Below are 19,352 nucleotides of genomic sequence, written 5' to 3'. Positions count from 1 at the left end.
GAGATGACTGTTTCGAAATTTCATTTCGAAATATTGATTATATTTTATGTAGACGTACCATTATTTATAATATTCAGGATAATTTTGTCCGGTGTTTTTGGGTTCATTAGTTGTGGTGTGCAGGTTTTTATACCTGACGTTTCTTTCGTTACTGCGGTAGACATTATTAAAAGCGATGCGGCAACGGTTGAAGTGATCTATCTTGCTGTGATGCACAAAAGTGAAAATGGTCCTGGTGCGTTTGTATTGATAATGAGACTAGATGTCGGACGGCCGACTGTTTTTGTACTTGATGGGTCCGACTTTCTTCAATTATTGGGAGAAACTTTGAGTTATGAAGTGCCGGTATCAATGTTTTGTTGAATAAGCTTTTTTCCTTACGGTTGAAATTATTCTTATGTTTATTTATTTTCAAGACCTCTCTGAATGGTCTCGGATAGTACCCACTGGTTTTATCGAGAACTTGCGTGTTTTCGATGGCAATGTCACGGATCCCATCTAAGAGAGCGCGTTCTGCCATTGCCGATTCATCTGTTCGGCTATAGCGAAACTAATCTCTGTCGTTCTTGTAAATGATCATAAATAGATGTTTTTCGAGAATTCAAGAATTTCGAGAATCTGGTACATGTCACTTATGTAGGGCAGAAAAGTTCATCTGTTGGCCGTTCGTTCCATTGTCACCGTGGAGTGTTCTTGTATGGATCGTAAGGCTTGGTTAATTTCGACCCCGTTATATCCGTTACCCAGAAACGCATTCTTCTGATGACATATTTCCTCTTGTAACCCTTCCGGTACTCAGATAAGTCTTGCCCTCTCTGCTAGATTCTTAATAACCAATTTTTTTATCGCAGATGATGATTGGAGTTCTTGTTCAAATATCGGTCCGTATGGGTTGGTTTTCTTTATAGGTACTTCATGCCCCAATCTGCCAGTCTTCCGTGTTTTCACCAATATATCGTAGCAACAGGAGGGTCGGACCGGCGAATATTTCAGAGGTCGTCGTTTGAATTGATTCATGTAGAAGTTAGCAACTACTGTTTTGCTCGTTTCAGGATCTTTGTTGTTTCGATGCGAATTTCCTTTGCAACCGTGGTCGGTAACTCGCGGATTCTTGCTTCTACATTGGAAATAATAGCCTCTTTTGAAATTGTGGGTGGTATAAGAGTAAGATTGTCCCCCTCAGCCAAAATCCTTGTTTTCTCTGGTGATAATTTCGCCAGACCTAAGTTCAACGCGACATATACAGAAAGAGCAGCTTTGAGAGCTCCGAACAATGATGAGAATATCCTGATCTTACGTGCTGACATATGAAATGTCAGCGTTGTGATGAACGAGCACGACTACATGAAAAAGATAGTTAATCTACTTGACCCCAACATTTATATCATGTTCAAGCGATATCCGATCAGCTGCGTTTCGAGAAAGACAAACCAGCTAATTTGTGCATCATCTATTAGCCAGGATGTGAATAAAGGGTTACTGAGAACCGAGGCATTACCACATCGTTTATATGAGCTACCGAAAATGCATAAGACGGATGTCCTACTAAGGCCGATCGTCGGTACTATAGTGTCTCCGACATATGAGATCGGGACTTATCGGGTACTTATCGGCTCTGTTCATTCATCAGCTTCTTTTATTGACAAAATTTGCGATTTGAAAGTGAATCAAAATGACGTGTTGTAAGTTTCGATGTCGTATCTTTATTCACAATGGTTTCGATTAGTGAAACTTTGCAACTCATCAGCGAGTTATTTGAACATTGCTCAACATCAATATACTTTCAATGGAATGGAAAATTCTATGAGCAAACGGAAGTCCCGTAGTTGTCAACTTCTACTGGAAACAATTTTAACGACGAGCTCTGGAAAACACTCGCCTGTTTAACCCTCCTGCTGGCTACGAAGTGTTGATGATACCTTCGTGGCTTGGAGTAACGGAAAAGAGGAACACCGATATCTTTTTGGTGTTTCACGGGTTTCAGTGGAAATCTCTTAATAAAATAACTTTTTTTCTTATTAGAACCAAGCTGCAGAACATTGCAATTTCGCTCATTCAGATTCAGGAGCCACTTTTGGCACCACTCTTCTACTCGCTGAAGGTCATTTACCATTGTATTTCTTTCTAGATTTGGCTTTGCATACAATTTTGTATCATCAGTAAAAGGAATGACTTTGGTTTGAACTTCATTTACGAGATCGCTAATAAATATTTCGGAAAGCAGCGGGCCAATTACAGATCCCTGGGGAACTGCACTTACTGCTGGTTATGGTTTCGAAAGTTTGTCATCTATTCGAACACAGTAATACGTTTTTGATGAAAAATCTCGAATGCATAGTAGTCTTCAATGCGGGACTGTCAGATGATTTCTTGAAGTCAAGGTAGATGACATCGAAAGGACAACTCACGTCAAGTTTAGAAGATCAATGGTTGACAGTATAGTAAATTGGAAATTGTGGATCGACCATGGAGAAATCCATGTTGCTGATTTTTGATGTTTCTATAAGAAAACAGTAGTTAGTTCTTTGGTTATTATTTTCTCCATGCATTTTCAGGAAAGACACGTTAAGCTAACTCGACGTTAGTTTGAAGGATCCAACTTGCTTCCATTTTATCAATTTTGACAAAAAGAGCGAGTGTTGACTGGTGACTGGCATTGCTTCATAAAAGTAGGTGGAATGTTATCAGAACCAGCATTGCTACCCATTTCATTCTTTGTATAAAGTTACTTGTTTCATTTCTGACTTGGCGTTCAAGAGATGAAAGATCAATAATTATTTCAGATGGAAATTATTCCTTAAACTCTTGGAGAAAAATGTTTGCAACATCAGCAGGGTTAGACAATACTTCATTGCTGTTATTTCTGAGAGAAAAAATTCTAATTTTTCAATCGAGAGTCCCTCTATTAAATTTAAAAAAATATTTGTTGCTCTCTGTATTGTTTCTGTTTCTGGAATAAACTGGTAAGAGTAGTTGATTCGATAGAAATTCCCACGAAGCATTTACGTTTACTTCGGATAATGCGATTGAACGATAGAGAATAGTCTTAGGTCAGCAAAAAACGCCAAGGATCCATTAAGTATCCCACGAGAGTATAAAGAATACCGTGTAGTTGTGGTTCATTCTACATCGAAACCAAGAGAAGAAGCAGACCACGGCTAATGAACCTAAAAACCTCACCAGCCGTTGATCAACGACCATATAGATCTGCAGTGACTGCATGAAAAAACTATGAGATAAATGGAGAGTAACAGTGAAGAAAAGTTGCGTATTCACTAATTTTTGAAAATACTTTACCAATAAAATTCGGTATCCATTACTGCAAGTATCTTTTATTTTTGTAAATTTTTCGAATAACATTCTATATTTGCCTTTCAATTCATGATTGGATCAGGAAAAGATATATTCATTTACAGGTTGGAATTTTTTTACGACAGTAAAACTGCCAATCAAGAAAGTTGAAAGACACTCTATATAATAGTTTTATTTTTCGGTTACAAAATATAAAGCTTGTGTAATAATATTCCACACGAATATAAATAGGGTTAACTTTCCTCATTCAAATGCCAATACAAATAGTGTGTTATTGATTTCTTTGATTTTATATTTCTACAAAATATACTAGAAGTGTAGTTGACATATTCTTTCTTTCTCCGTGTCATTTCTTACTTTAACTATTTTTCTTCCTCCTGTTGAGGTTGAAATTAAGATCAGCAGTACCCTTAAAGGTACGTGTGGATAATTTCATTTGTATTTTGTATTATTCTGACTGTCCGTTGGCAACGGATAAATAGGCTTTCAGTATTTCGGCAAATAAAAATTATAGGTACCAACAAAAAATATAATTTTGAATTTGCCGTTTTTCAAGTGCATATAATATATCTTTAATCTCTCAACGAAATTAAGTAAACAATCAGGAAGGCCAGAAGGCAGAATTTAACAAGTTTACTCTTTCATCTTCCATATCTACGGAACCAAAACAGTAACAGTTCATTTTTGGCATGATTTTTGGCATGAAATAGTCGCTGGCCGCTTTGGTTTCAAGCCTTTCTATCTCTTACCCACTCAGAGACTCGTATTTGTATAGCCCTGTATTTTCAAAATAATTTATTTAGGGGGAGTATCCTTATCGAAACAGACTGCTAAGCCGAGAGAGAAGCGTGGCCCCCAGCTGACATTTCAAGAAACAGGCATTGGCGACACATTCATGTTTGCTCAGTCGAATACCTTCATACAGATAGATGGAGATATAATTCAGACATTTCAATTAAGGTTTGTATCTTAAATAGTAACCAAGCAAACAGCATTGTTATTCATTTGCTTTTCTTACGATAATTGAGTTTTCGAACAGAAATAGTATTAGGTATACTATTTCTGGGTCACATGTTAATAATATCTATTGAAGTGAAAATACAATAACAGGATTGAATAGTGACGCTGATATTGAACACTGTATCTGTCTTTTGAATTATATATATATATATATATATATATATAAAATCTCTATCTGTATATATATATATATATATATATATATATATATATATATATATATATATATATATATATATATATATATATGTTTATATATATATACGTTTATATATATATATGTTTATATATATATATATGTTTATATATATATATATATATATATATATATATATATATATATGTTTATATATATATATATATATATATATATATATATATATATATATATATATATATATATATATATATATATATGTTTCTGGCTATTGGCCCCATCAGCTCGGTGCAGCCAAGTGTAAAGATGGGCAACACTTGTTTGCCGAAAGCAGGAAACAACACATATGCACGGAGTCAACAACAGGAGCCAACCGCACATTTGTGGTTCCAGTTAGAAGACCTAGAATTCCCAGCCTACATCTAACATGACCACTTAGGCAGCTATAGCTACCTGCGTGACATCCGGGTCCAGGATATAAATACAGCTATTTCAGCCTATTGGGCATCGTCAGTACCGGGCAGGCAGTCCTCGAAGCTCATGCAGCTCTCTTTCTCAAAGTAGAATTCTTGGAAAGGTGTTATGAATAAAATTTTGTATGTCTGTGTTTTTGAAAATAAAACTTTGTCTCAAAGTTAAAAAAAAAATAATGAATGTAAAATTTTGTAAATGTTTTGTCAAACCAAACTTAAATTACCCAAAAACTGCGCCAAAATACCTTATGCTAAGAAATGTTCCAGTAAATGTTAAATTTGAAACAAAAATATTCTTAGAATTGTGTTCCGTACATATACAAATATATATATATATATATATATATATATATATATATATATATATATATATATGCCACAAAAAGGATTTGAAGCTTTATAACTTCTATTCAATGCCGTTACACGTAAATTTAACTGTACAGAACACAATTCTAAGAATATTTTTGTTTCAAATTTAACATTTACTGGAACATTTCTTAGCATAAGGTATTTTGGCGCAGTTTTAGGGTAATTTAAGTTTGGTTTGACAAAACATTTACAAAATTTTACATTCATTATATTTTTTTTCAACTTTGAGACAAAGTTTTATTTTCAAAAACACAGACATACAAAATTTTATTCATAACACCTTTCCAAGAATTCTACTTTGAGAAAGAGAGCTGCATGAGCTTCGATTGAGCTGAGCAACCTTAAAGAATAGAGGTAATATACATATAGTATATATATACTACTATATATATACTACTATATACTACTATACTATAGAATAGTATAATATATATATATATATATATATATATATATATATATATATATATATATATATATATATAGATAAAGGAGTTTTTTAATCGGACATAGCACTCAAGGAAGTGGCAAACCATAGACACGTGTTTCGGGCTTTTGGCCCATCATCAGTATGGTGCAGCCAAGTGTAAGGATGGGCAACACTTGGTTACCAGAAGAAATAAATACAAATGCACGGAGCCACCATCAGGAGCCAGCCGCACATTTGTGGTTTCACTTAATAGATCTTGTGTTTACAAGAAAACTATCAAAATCACCACGGAGGCAGCTATAGCTACCTGCGTGACATCCGGATCCAGGAAATAATATAAATACGAAGGTTATCGAGTGTCTTGATATAGATAAAGGAGTTTTTTAATCGGACATAGCACTCCGTGGTGATTTTGATAGTTTTCTTGTAAACACAAGATCTATTAAGTGAAACCACAAATGTGCGGCTGGCTCCTGATGGTGGCTCCGTGCATTTTTATTTATTTCTTCTGGTAACCAAGTGTTGCCCATCCTTACACTTGGCTGCACCATACTGATGATGGGCCAAAAGCCCGAAACACGTGTCTATGGTTTGCCACTTCCTTGAGTGCTATGTCCGATTAAAAAACTCCTTTATCTATATCAAGACACTCGATAACCTTCGTATTTATATTATTTCCTGGATCCGGATGTCACGCAGGTAGCTATAGCTGCCTCCGTGGTGATTTTGATAGTTTTCTTGTAAACACAAGATCTATTAAGTGAAACCACAAATGTGCGGCTGGCTCCTGATGGTGGCTCCGTGCATTTGTATTTATTTCACATACAGAGTAAAACTGAACGACCCTACAAATAAGGTATCTCTCGACTATTATTCCCATTGGACATTTTTGATATGTGTGTGGCCATGGGGGTGGCCATGTACCAGTTCTCACATTCAGAAAACTTCAATGTGATGTGAACACTTCATTGCTTGTGACAAAGTCATTTTAAACGATATGAACTATTTTCAATATGTGAAACCTGGCTGAATGATAGACGAAATACCGAGATGGTTTTCGAATATACAAGGTGGATCAAAATGCTAGAGGTGGAGGTTTGTTGATTTATGTCACAGGAAAACTTCATAGTTAAATTATTGAAAATACTAATCACTCTTTTGAGAAACTTTGAATCAAAGTAAAAATCAATTATAAATAGTTTACTTTACGGGTTATTTATAACCCACCAGACTATATTGAAAAAAATTGATGAACTTTCAGTATAAATCAAGTTATTAATACTCAAATTCATTATAGGTTTTGCCCTTCGAAAAATAGAAGATGCATGTGATTCATCAATAGTGATTTGAATGACTTCATGGAGACCGCAACAAATCACTGTTTGCTTTTTATTGCCCAGAACTTCAACGTTTTATTTTTAGGGCCTATGTTGAAACGACTTGGCGTACTTGAAGATGTAAATATCAGGATCAATGGTAAAATGCTCAATCGGTCAAAAGAAGCTGATCCTTGATCAATTTTTGAGACTTGAGAAACACGTGAATACCATGCGAGTATATTCTCCATTGAAAGTAATATACGGCGCTAGGTGATCTTTGAATGAAATTGAAAATAATATACTAATCTCTTGTTTTAACTCATTTTAATTATGCGAAAACTATTGTGGCTCTCACTAACTAATTGGTATTAAACCAAAATACAAAAACTACAAAACTTATGCTTGAGACTGATTTATGGCATAAGAGGTTAAAAAATATCTCATGAGTTGGAAAATGTCGGTTGGCTGTATATAGAGAACAAACATTTTCAATAAGATTATCCTAACCAAAAAGCTTACTTTTTTTAAAGACATCTATAACGTTAATGTTAAGTTTAGGAGGACTATGACTCCACTTTTTTTCGAATCTGAATATTTAAGAAAGTGCTTCACTTATCAGATATCTCACCTGTATATTGGTATTCCGATTGATTTCAAGTCAGCTAGATTTTCAAATAACTGTTTTCTGGAACTAATATTGTATTGTAATTGGTAATTGTTTTTTCAAAACTACCTCTTTTTAAAAAACTATCTACTGTTATATAAAAGACATTGTAGAATATTTTCGTTGAAAGTACCGTGTAGTGAAATACGCCTCGAATGAAATTCAGGTATAATGTGAACATTATTATCATGAATAATTTTGTTATTTGTTATTCCATGTAGGTTATGCCGACAAATCTCCTTCCAGTTTCGAACACGTCTGCCTCATGGCCTCCTGGTATATCATAACGTTAAAGTTCCTACTGGTGTATCTTTACAACCATATGCCTTGTACGTTATAGTACAACAGGGACAACTCAAAGTCGTACATGTTTATGGAAAACATTCCACAGCACTCACGGTTGGTAGAGGACTCAACAAGGATGAATGGCATTCAGTGACGGTATGCTCGCATGCTTTTCTTTGCCTGTACTCTATTTTTCTTATTTAAAGTACACTTCATCATGTTTGAATCCATCTTTTAACAACGCGCAGGGTTTTAAAGTCACTATGGCAACATAAACACCCAGAGAAACGTGAAGTCTAAATGTAAACTATTTAATTAATAATCTGACAAGTGTACGTTGACAGACAAGTTTACTTTTGGAAATCGGCAGATGAGATTCCTTCCCCACAAGTTGTGGGTATTGGTCATTTGTTGAATATGTTGGCGGTCCTTCTCGAATGTATCGGGGCTTCGGGGACAGGACTCTACCAACATAACCTGATAATATCAATATTGATAGTAATAATAATAATAATGTTGATGAGGCTTGCTTTTAAATGACAGAAATTTCAGCCAGACAACTGCAGATGGCTGTCATTCTACGTTCGCTATGTCTGCTTATAGCACACGATTCTCGGATCTAATGATCGCTTACTTCACGGTCATTGGTTGACAATGCTATCACGCCCTCCGAATAGGTTGTTGCTTTGGGTATAGGGCCTAACTAGGACCCCTCTTTCTTAACGAAGAAATAATGAATACAATTTATTTTTCATTTAACAATCAAATATACTTAGACAACTATAAATAGGAGCTGAACAAATATTCAAAATAAATTAATCAAATCTGGTAAACTTCCTCTGAAGAATATAAATCATTCTGAACTAAAACTTATTTTTAAAAATTTTTTGAAACTATAAATCGTCTTACATTTTATTTCTTCAGGTAATCAATTATAGAGTCGCTGGTACCATAGCTTCACAGGATTTGAAATGTCTTTTAGTATTACTAAGTGGAATAAAAATTGAATTCGAAACATAATGAAGATGGTTAAATTTTAAGACTTCCAAACCTAACCAACTTCTTAACACCCTAGAAATCTCATTGCGTATATTTCATAACTGCATGAAGCCATTCTATTCGTTTTTGATATAAAAATGATTATATACTTATCGAACCATCAAAAAAAGTGCAATTATTCAATTAAGAATAAAATGGATTTTTGTAGATATGAGTACTTCATTTCTTCACATAATTTGCATGATGAACCCTACTGTGAATATTATTTATCAATAATTTGACACACATACACAAAACTATTTCCAGGTGCGAATAGACGTTCATAGTGCAAAATTAATGGCTTTTGTAGACGACTTGAAAGAAGAAACAGCTCTGAAAGGACTAGATAAGGAGAATAACTACGGAGTTGCTGCTAATGTTACATCGGTTATTCTTATTGGAGGTAATATTTTCTCATTACTGCTAATCTTGAAGAAGTTCTGAATATAAATTTCATTATTCAGGTTTGAGTTCAGAAGAACGTCTGCATGGTGTCAAATACATTATCGAATCCTTCGTTGGGTGTATAAAAAATGTAATTTTGAGTACGGGAAAATCTGCATCTGATCTTTTACCCATTACTCCTTTGATAGCAACAAAACATGAAAACGTTCAGGAAGGATGTACTAATAAGTGCATCACTGACGAAAATCTCTGTTTCCGGGGATCTCGTTGTATCAACCACTACAATACTTTAACGTGCGATTGTTTTGGTACAAAATATGAAGGGGAATATTGCGATATGTACAGTAAGTTGTATAATTAGAAAGTTATAGAAGTTGAGCTTGATATATCAACCGTATTTATATATTTCAGCTGCGACAATTCTCACCTTGAGAGGCTCATCTTATGTTTCCTATCGAGTTTATGACTGGAAAGATCGGGTACACTCATCGGTAACACGTTTTTCATTGATGTTCAAAACAAGATTTGATGATTCAGCATTATTGTATGCTGCTGGAGGAGAACAGGGTTTGGATCATTATATCGCTGCTTCCATTTACAATAATACTATTTTCATAGAGGTAAATTTTGGCGAGGATCCCTTGGTTACAATCCTGGGCCAGACACCAGACTTCAAGCTCTACCAGTGGAACAATTTAACTATTTTTCATGAATACGATAAACTTCATTTGATTTTGAATGACGAAATTGTAACTGTCAATATCACCGGTATCCCACTACTCTATATTGATCCAGAAATCTACATAGGAGGAGGACCAGAATTGCAGAAGAAAACTGGTCTTAAGTCCACTAACAACTTTGTTGGCTCTTTGAAATATGTATTTTATAACGATATATCCATTATTTATGAACTGAATAAAAATAATCCGAAAGTACATTACATCGGAATACTAAGACCAGAATTTTATGAAGCAGATGTGAAGGATATTCCGATAACTTTTCCTTTTTCTTCCTCTCATATCTGGTGGCATAACAATCATACAGATAGTTTATACCTTTCATTCAGCTTCAAGGCTAGTAGTAACTTGAGTGTGGTTGCTTCTAGTGAAGCTCAAACAGGTATTTATTGGGAGATACGCGTAGTCAACGACGAAATTAGATTTGAATTATCTGACAACGCTAAAAATATTACTCATTTGATTAGCGTTAAGAAGACACCAGGTATATGGCATTCTCTCAATCTCTCTTACACCAACGCTGAAGTTATGTTGACAGTGGACAATCGTTTTAAGCAAGAGAAAATTGCTGACATAAAGTTTGCAATCGGCGATAAAATCAAGGTAGCTGCAGGGTCAAGATCCAACTCTGGATTAGTGGGCTGTATGATGGACATAGTTGTGAATGGAGCTTTGTTGGAACCCAGGTCGATATTACAAAGTGAGAGGGTGGTTGGTGAAGTTACTCTTGATGACTGTAGATTCATTGATGCTTGTAAAAGACCGAATACTTGTGAACATGGAGGAAAATGTTCTGTGAAAGAAGATAGGCTCATATGTGATTGTACGAATACTGGATATATAGGAAAAAATTGTCATTTTGCTCAATATAGGAAGACTTGTGAGGAACTAGCACTTTTGGGTAAGATCTAAATATATGATAATCTGATGATTTTATTCAGAAATGTCGCAAATTCATAGGAGGCTTGAATTTATTGAATTCTGGATGTCTCCTTGGAAAATTGCATGTGTGAATTGTACGATAATTCTTTAAAAGGGCGATATGTTCAGAAAATACAATTTCAGAAGGTCTTGTCTAGACATTGTATAAATTTGATAGGAATATCCCATCAAAAACCCCTCTCTCAGTTTGAAACATTTTTTGAATTATTCGAAGGGCCTCAGAATAATTGTTTGTTTATTTTGCACGATTGAAAAATTCACCGGGTTTACACGGTATAGGTGATAACAGTTCAAAATGGATCTTCATTATCATTTCTGAATCATTATTATCAATGAATGCGAAATTTTTTGTACATTAGTGTTACCATTTATCAAAGATCAGTAAATGAAGTAGAAAATTTAGGATTTTACATACTATTAAAATGTCTGATGTATCTGTCCAAAGGTTATGATCCGCAGGTTATACAAAACCAGATGTTTATCTCATTGATATTGATGGAAATGGAAGATTCCCACCAGCTCATGTTCGTTGCGAGTTCCAGAGTCATGAAGATTCTACTAAAACCATCGTGGAACATAATTTACCGAGTCAGATGGATGTCAGATCTCCCTCTGAGAAAGATTTCAGTTTTAGCATAAAATATCGAGAATTTGATGCAGATATGCTTCAAGAACTCGTGTCGCACTCCCTGAATTGCAGCCAGTATGTGAAATATGATTGTCAGAGAGCTCCTTTAGAATTACATTCAGCCACCTGGTTTATCAGTTCTGCAAACCAGACGGTGGATTTCATCGGTGACGTGAAAAGGTATTTGAATTTTTTTTGTTGAATTTATTTGTTTACATTTTTGGCGTCAATCAGGTCCTAATTGACATTTTATTGGACTCTAGAATTTTTTTATTTTTTATTACAGTTTATGGTTCAAGTCCAACTTTTCAATAATTCAACAATGAGTAACAATTTCCGCCATTGCATTAGTCGTTCATTTGAGAAAGAACCGAAGGAGTTTTTAAAAGATTGAATGGTTATATGAGTGATGACCAAGTATTTTTGATAAAAAAATTCTATTTCCGAAATATCAAAACATAATTTAATTCAATGTACTACCATTACATATTGATATTTCATAACGTTATACATATTTGTCGCATGATATGTGTCACTAAGATGCCATTTACGACCTTTGTTGTGTTTTGGGAATTACATGGTTGATATTATTTGTCAAGGATAAATGAAGGAAAAAAATCTTTATTTTCATGAATAAAATATAATTCTAGCACTTCCTCTGTACAACTCACCTTCGATACATACAGGGGGTTCCAACGAAAACTCACCCTGTAAGTCAGAAACGGACGTGTATCTTTATCTGTAGAATAGGGAGGGTAAGTGTAGGCCTACAGCACTTAAGCCACATGTGACCCATTGTACATCCTCCCGAGGAGTTGTCCTACTAGGTCATCGTCCATCCTGTACTTTCCAGGAAGGTGGACAGGTCAATAGGAGACATCTCCTTTATATTGGCAGGTGTAGGCCAATACTCGCCGAACACACATTCTCTTATTGACGATAATTCCGGACACCCGCATAGAACATACCTGACGATTTCATCTTCCTGTTCACACGTTCCATGTGTGACCAGGAAACGGACGTGTAATCGAAAATTCCAAAGAACACGTCAACTTTTTATTTCTAGGGGGACTAATTCTGATATGAAAATCATACCCAAAACTTCAGTCCCCTGCGGTCAATAACTACCCGCCTACTTTTTTCAATGTCATGGGGGGTCAAGTGATACATCATTTCAAAGATCTTCTGTCCCTCTATTACTTCTGTAATTTTTTTTCGAAATTGGTTCATTCGTTATTGAGAAATTAAATGTTGTATGTTTTATTTAAGAAAAAAATAGAAAATTCGCTGTCGCTTATTTTATTGAGGAAATCAACAAAAGTAATATCAATGGCATCACAGTCAACGGATAAAGTGTCCAAATTGACCTCCATTTAGTTCCATACAATAATGCAATTCTCTGTCGCAGGTCTTCTAGTCTGGGCCGGCATTCTTGGCAGGGCCGTCGCCATGAGGGGGGACGGGGGGAGCCTTCCCTCCCTGCTTTTTCGACTTGGGAAAAGTTGGGAAAAAGTTGGGAAATTCAAGGCCGTGAAGATATAAAAAAATAATAGTAAAAAATGAATAAAAATAAAAAAAAATAAAAATGAGAGAAAAGAAAGGGAGAGGCAATAAAAAAAGGGAAAGAACCAGGAGAAGGTTGAGATTTCCCAATATGCATAATTTGGAGATCCCATACTTTGAAATTCTGAGTTGTTTGAAAACTTCAAAAAAGTTTAATTTCTCCCAAGTAAGAGAACAGTCCTGAAATTTTGAAGTGACAATTTTACAGAATTCCCAACTTTTCTTTCATTTTTTCGAAAGCTGGAAAATTTTGCTGGTGGGGTTGGGAAAATTTGGATTCCCTCCCCCCCCTGGTTTTTCTTTACGCTACGGCCCTGATTCTTGGTAATCATATTGTTGGACTTTCTTCATTGAAGGTAATGTCAATGGAGACATATACTTGAATCTATTAGAAGACTGTGTATATCCTATGATTACACAAATTTTAGAAAATGACAATTCAGTAGAAAATGAAATAACATTTCAGCAGGATGGTGTACCCCCACATTTTGATGTTCGGGTGAGACAGTTCTTGGACGAACGTTTTCCAATGCGTTGGATAGGCAGAAGGGGTCCAGTGGAGTGGCCATCTAGATCATTTGATCTAGATGGTCACTCCACTTCAGAAGACCTGAGACAGATAATTGTTCAGGAATGCCGAATGCTGACCGAATGCCGGACATCTTGAATAATGTACGGAACGCTTTCGAGAGTAGACTGTAGTATTGTATGGAAGTAGGCGGAGATCATTTTGAACAATTTATCCGTTGATTTTGTTTCCACTGTTATCATTTGTTGTTGATTTCCTCATTGAAATGAAGACGGCTGATTTTCTGCTTTTTCTTAAATAAAATGTTTCACATTTAATTTTCCAATAACGTATGAACCATCTGCAAAAAAAATTACAGAGGCAATAGAGGGACAAAATACCTTTCAAATGATGTATCACTCGACCCCCCATGTCATTGGAAAAAAAATAGGGGGGTAGTTGCTGACCGCAGGGGGGTGAAATAAAAATTGACGGGTTCTTTGACATTTTCGATTACATTACGGTTTCTGACTCACAGGGGAGGTTCAGTTTTTGTTGGAACGCCCTGTATATTGACACTATCGAGTTCTTTAGAGTTTCTCATTTCATTTCAGTTATATGATCATATGAAAAAAAATATAAGTTTTTATAATTTCAAGTAGATACCTATCTGATATGTTTACTAAGATTGTCCTTCATTATGAAAATAGAAACAGTTAAACATTCTTTTCATGATATTCTCAAAATCAGCAATAATTCGAGGCCTTACTGGTAAGGTGACATCAGTTTTGTTTCATAACTGCAGCTTTACAGGGGCACATGTCCGTGTTCTATAGGAAAGAAATGTGAAAATAAATCTCAGTGGTGCAACTGCGAGGATATAGATGATGATAAATGGTATACAGATGACGGTTATTATACAAATGCCGACAGTTTAGGTATAACAGAGATGGTGTTTCTTCAACAACCTGATTTGCCGGAGGACGCACTAGGAAGGATTACTCTAGGACCACTAGAGTGTGTTGAAACGAGTAAGTTTTAACTAACAAATATACATATTTTCTGCCTGTTGAGCATTCAAGGTTGAGAGAGGGTTATTCATCTCATGTTACATTTTATAATTATCTGTTAATCTCACACGTTTTAATAGAACTTTACGAAATGGCTGAAACCGACATGGCAAGCAGAAAAAATCAGTAACGCCATATAGTGGCGCAAATATTACATCGCTTTGCTCAACGTCATTTTTGGGTTGAGTTCATAGTATATGTTTTCAAACGGCTAAGCAGTTTTTTTGCTACGATTCCAGTACCAGAATAATCATTTCCTTTTTTTTATATACTCTCACAGTTGCTACTTTTGATTTTATCGCAATCGACGGTATCTTCGAAATATAATAAAGGGGAAACAAGAATCACAAATTACTCATTGACATGTTGGTCAGAATTGTTATACTGTTAATATTATTGCTAGCGTTTCTTTGCTAAAAGTACTTATCTGGTTAACATCACTTGTGTATTGTGTTAGTGAATATAATGCCCAACAGCACATGAAACAACGATTATGATTTTGAAAAGATGATTCAGAACCAGGAAAAACTATTTGTACGATAATGAAATCATAAAAGACAAGATAAACCATACACCTTGTATCGTGAATAAGGTTTGTGGAACTAACAAGAGTAACTTCAAAATCGCAAACTCTCATTGATAATATAATTGCTAATAATATTAAGTCGTTTCGAAAGTTTTGTCCGTTTTCATGAGTCTACTTGAAACTGTAATATCTCAGTGAATGCTTATTCAATTCAATCGAAATAAGCGCCATTTGAATCAGTGCACTTTTGCCAACATGACACAAGTACTTGGATCAATTCCGTCAGCATAAAAATTATGTGCTCTGGATTCGGTGAAGAAGACGAAGGCCGTTCTTGTCTGGTCCTGATTGGCGGAAGTTTTGATGCTCAGTTCGTTTAATTTTCGGACGGTGATTTGTGACACGGGCGTTGTCGTTGAGCAGAACCTCTTCTGCTGACCAGTGTCGGCTGATGCTGATGCAATTTTTGGGTACATTTTGTCGATTTCCTCACAATAAGACTCTGCTGTGATGGTTTTGCCCGGTTTCAGTGAATCAAACCAGCCACCGACCACCATACAGTAACTATAGTCTTTGTTTTGGTGAGGTTTCGCGTTTGGGAAGTGCCTAGGTGGCTCAACAGTGTCCAACCACTGTCCTGAACGTCTCCTGTTATAGTAGAGGATCTTTTTTCATCACACGTATCAATAGGTTCCAAAAATGGATCTTTGGATGGCAAAAGCAAAGAAGAACACACCTCTAAACGTGTCAATTTCTGTTGATCGTTCCAATCGTAGGGCACCCACTCTTCGAGCTTGTTGACCTTTCCAATATGTTTTAAACCATCAAAAATCGCATGGGAGCTAACGCCCAGTTTTTTTGTCATACCACGAACCATTTCTGATGGGTCAGCCTCCACCAGTGTCCTCGGGGCTCATCTTCGAAGCTAAAATCTCCGGAAAGATATTTTGCAAACGTCGAACAGTGTGTTCATTAACAATACCATTGCCTAGACCTGGTTAATTTTTCGGGCTGTTTTGGTAGCGCTTTGGTTCAATTTGTATTCGTAGAGAAAAATTGGCCGAAAAGCCTAATGATATATAGTAGTAAGCTAAAATGAGTAAAAAAACTGAAATTTCAGAAAAAATTACAGCATCAGTGTATAGAGTATACAATTCTCTATCGATCAGTATACACCACAAAGTAGAATAAATATTTATTGGGATATGGAGCTACAAAAACATATGACATTAAAATAGACAAAAATTTTGAAATAACCTAATAAAGTCAATATCGATACGTTTCGTTTCCATTTGCCACAATAAAATCTTACTCGAATAATAAAAACAAAACCATCTGGCACATCAAGCTAATGTAGCCTCTGAAGTGTCAATAATGATATAATAGACTATTAGTACATATATTGATAGCGGTGTTCAAACCATTAGTACATCCTATTTATATGATATTATAAAGGTGATCAAGAATTTGAAGAATTCAAATTTTATAAACTGTTTTACAAAAAAAACCGACACATGTTATTCCACTGCACAAATATCTGATAAGTGCTATTGTAAATTAGTTAATGTTGAAATTTCTCAGGGATAACGGCTGTCAGCACGGCACTAGGTGGGTTCTGATAAATTCGTTAAGGCTTTCGCGGACAAGAATTTCAGTGTTACAATCTTCGTTCGGGTTTGACGGCCGTCGTGGTTTGGAACTGTATCCTAACGCTTCGCCAGCACGAGTGGCTGGCTTCTTCAGAGGTCTATTCATCCTGATGGTGTCATCGGTGAACCATCAGCACGAGTGGCTGGCTTCTTCAGAGGTCTATTCATCTTGATGGTGTCATCGGTGAGCCAGCCACTCGTGCTGGCGAAACGTTAGGATACAGTTTCAAACCACGACGGCCTTAAAACCCGAACGAAGATCGTAACACTGATTAGCTGGGTTAGTTGTTGTTTTTCCGGGTATCTGCCAAACGTACCTACAAAGTCGTAGATCTGCATGAGAGGCAAGGGCTAAGATATTTTTTCCACTAAGAGACGATTGCTACAAGAATTTCGTAGGACTGGAAGGGTAGCTTATGAAAAGTCAAATAGATGAAAACAAGGAAATTGAATTTCTCATTATGGGATCAAGCAAAGAAAATCCTCATACGAGTCAACGTAAAATCGAGAAAGATACAGAGATAAGCAGACGGGACATTTCTAGGGTAATAAAAAATGTTCATCTGTATTGTATTCAGATGCACCAGGAATTATATGAAATAGACTACCATCGACGAATCGAGTTTTGTCTATGGATCCTGGACAAGTTTAGTGAAGATGAACATTTTTTGGATTTCATTTTATGATGAATTCACTTTTCATAACAATGGCTTAGTGAATAGACATAATGTTTATTATTATAGTGACGTAAATCCCAAATTTTTCCGCAATCTGGATCACCAGAAAAGATGGTTGGTTAACGTGTGGGGGTGAATCATAGGTACACAAATTATAGGACCATACTGTTTTTATGAAAACTTGAATGATCAATTTTTTTTTACAATTTTTACGTGATGATCTTCCTGATCTTCTGGAGAATGTGACGCGGATTTGGTTACGATTGGATGAAGCGCCGGCACATTTCAAATTCATTGTCAGACAATTTTTTTGAATATGTGCTTTCCGAATAAATGGATTGGCGCAGGGGAAAACCATAAAATTGGACAGCGAGATCACCAGATTTTCCCTATGGGGATATTTGAACAACGAGGTTTTCGACACTCCTCCAACCATTTTGGAAAATATGAAGAGTAACACCTCAAATGTTATTAAATGTTAAGCAGGCTTTCATATAGAGAGTGGATCTTTGTATTCAATAGAACTACTATTTGAAAACGCCAATATCTGAAACACTATTTAGGTTAGGTATAGGGAACCCCAAAATTTAATGAAAGATAATTGAACTTCATATTGTTTAGAACAAAAAAATACAGGGTGTTCTATTTGAAATAATGAAGTTATCTTTGTCCGAAATTATGAAAAACGGTCAATGATTTTTGACCTTATCTATATAATATTGAGACTCGGGTTTTATCGAAATCAATAGTCCAAAACCTCTTTTATGCTTGGTCAGAATTCGAAGAGATGATTTCTATACAGTTCGATGTTATTGATATGGTTCGACATACATTATGAAAGGAAATTGATTCTCCCATAAACGTTTCATGAATTTTATTTGAATAAATAATATTTTGTTGAATATTGCCCCTAATCCAGTGGTGTAGTAAGAACGTTGCTAAAATTCCATTGAACAACATATTTTTCAAATTTTATTCCTTTATAACTTTTTTACTACCGAACAGATTTCGATGAAACTGTGATCAGTAATATTTCAAGACATCCTGAATCCAGTGGAGTATACAGAATTTTCATAAAACTCCTGAACATGAATTGGTGGGTTGATTAAACGGCATATTTTTCAAATTTCATTCCTTTATAACTTTTTTATTGATTGACGCATTTCAACGTAATTTACATGTTACCCATTTGAAAATGTCACAAATCCAGTGGTGTAGTCAGAGTTTTTCTAAAAAAATCGCTAGTAATTTTTTTAGATTTTTGACCTTGAAAAATAAGATTAGTTGGCCCTGGAAATTGAGATTTATTCATGATATTTGGTGTCCTAATAGACTTTTTGAATATCTACCTAACAAAAAAAATCATTCCAATCGGTTAAAAAAAGTAAGTTTTATAAGGGTGCTTCCATCTTAAATGGGTCACACTGTATATATATATATATATATATATATATATATATATATATATATATATATATATATATATACTCTGAGGTCTCAGTCCTCTACTCATCAGGTAGTGACGCACTATGAGGGTTTTGTGACTTAACGTCGGGGTCTTAATCTGCCTACTCTCCAGG

At 35.3% G+C, this 19,352-nt stretch overlaps 1 protein-coding gene across 5 annotated transcripts in view; it reads left to right on the top strand.

Moving 5' to 3' along the window:
* axo (axotactin) overlaps positions 1-19,352 on the top strand; it is a 99,825-nt gene that overhangs the window by 28,168 nt on the left and 52,305 nt on the right. For 3 of the 5 annotated variants that reach the window (XM_074183790.1, XM_074183792.1, XM_074183791.1), the window contains exons 3-9: positions 4,116-4,272; positions 7,966-8,185; positions 9,335-9,470; positions 9,532-9,816; positions 9,884-11,110; positions 11,611-11,959; positions 14,664-14,881. In XM_074183790.1, coding sequence (XP_074039891.1) covers positions 4,116-4,272; positions 7,966-8,185; positions 9,335-9,470; positions 9,532-9,816; positions 9,884-11,110; positions 11,611-11,959; positions 14,664-14,881 — 2,592 coding nt within the window. Of the gene's footprint in view, positions 1-4,115; positions 4,273-7,965; positions 8,186-9,334; positions 9,471-9,531; positions 9,817-9,883; positions 11,111-11,610; positions 11,960-14,663; positions 14,882-19,352 lie in introns of those variants that run through there. The other 2 variants (XM_074183794.1, XM_074183793.1) reach the window with 2 other exon arrangements.

The sequence above is a fragment of the Leptinotarsa decemlineata genome, unplaced genomic scaffold (assembly GCF_025532065.1).
Source record: "Leptinotarsa decemlineata unplaced genomic scaffold, Ldec_3_MD MMD2_tig00026345_RagTag_RagTag, whole genome shotgun sequence".
NCBI lineage: Eukaryota > Metazoa > Arthropoda > Insecta > Coleoptera > Chrysomelidae > Leptinotarsa > Leptinotarsa decemlineata.
This window is presented reverse-complemented; position numbering and strand designations above follow the sequence as displayed.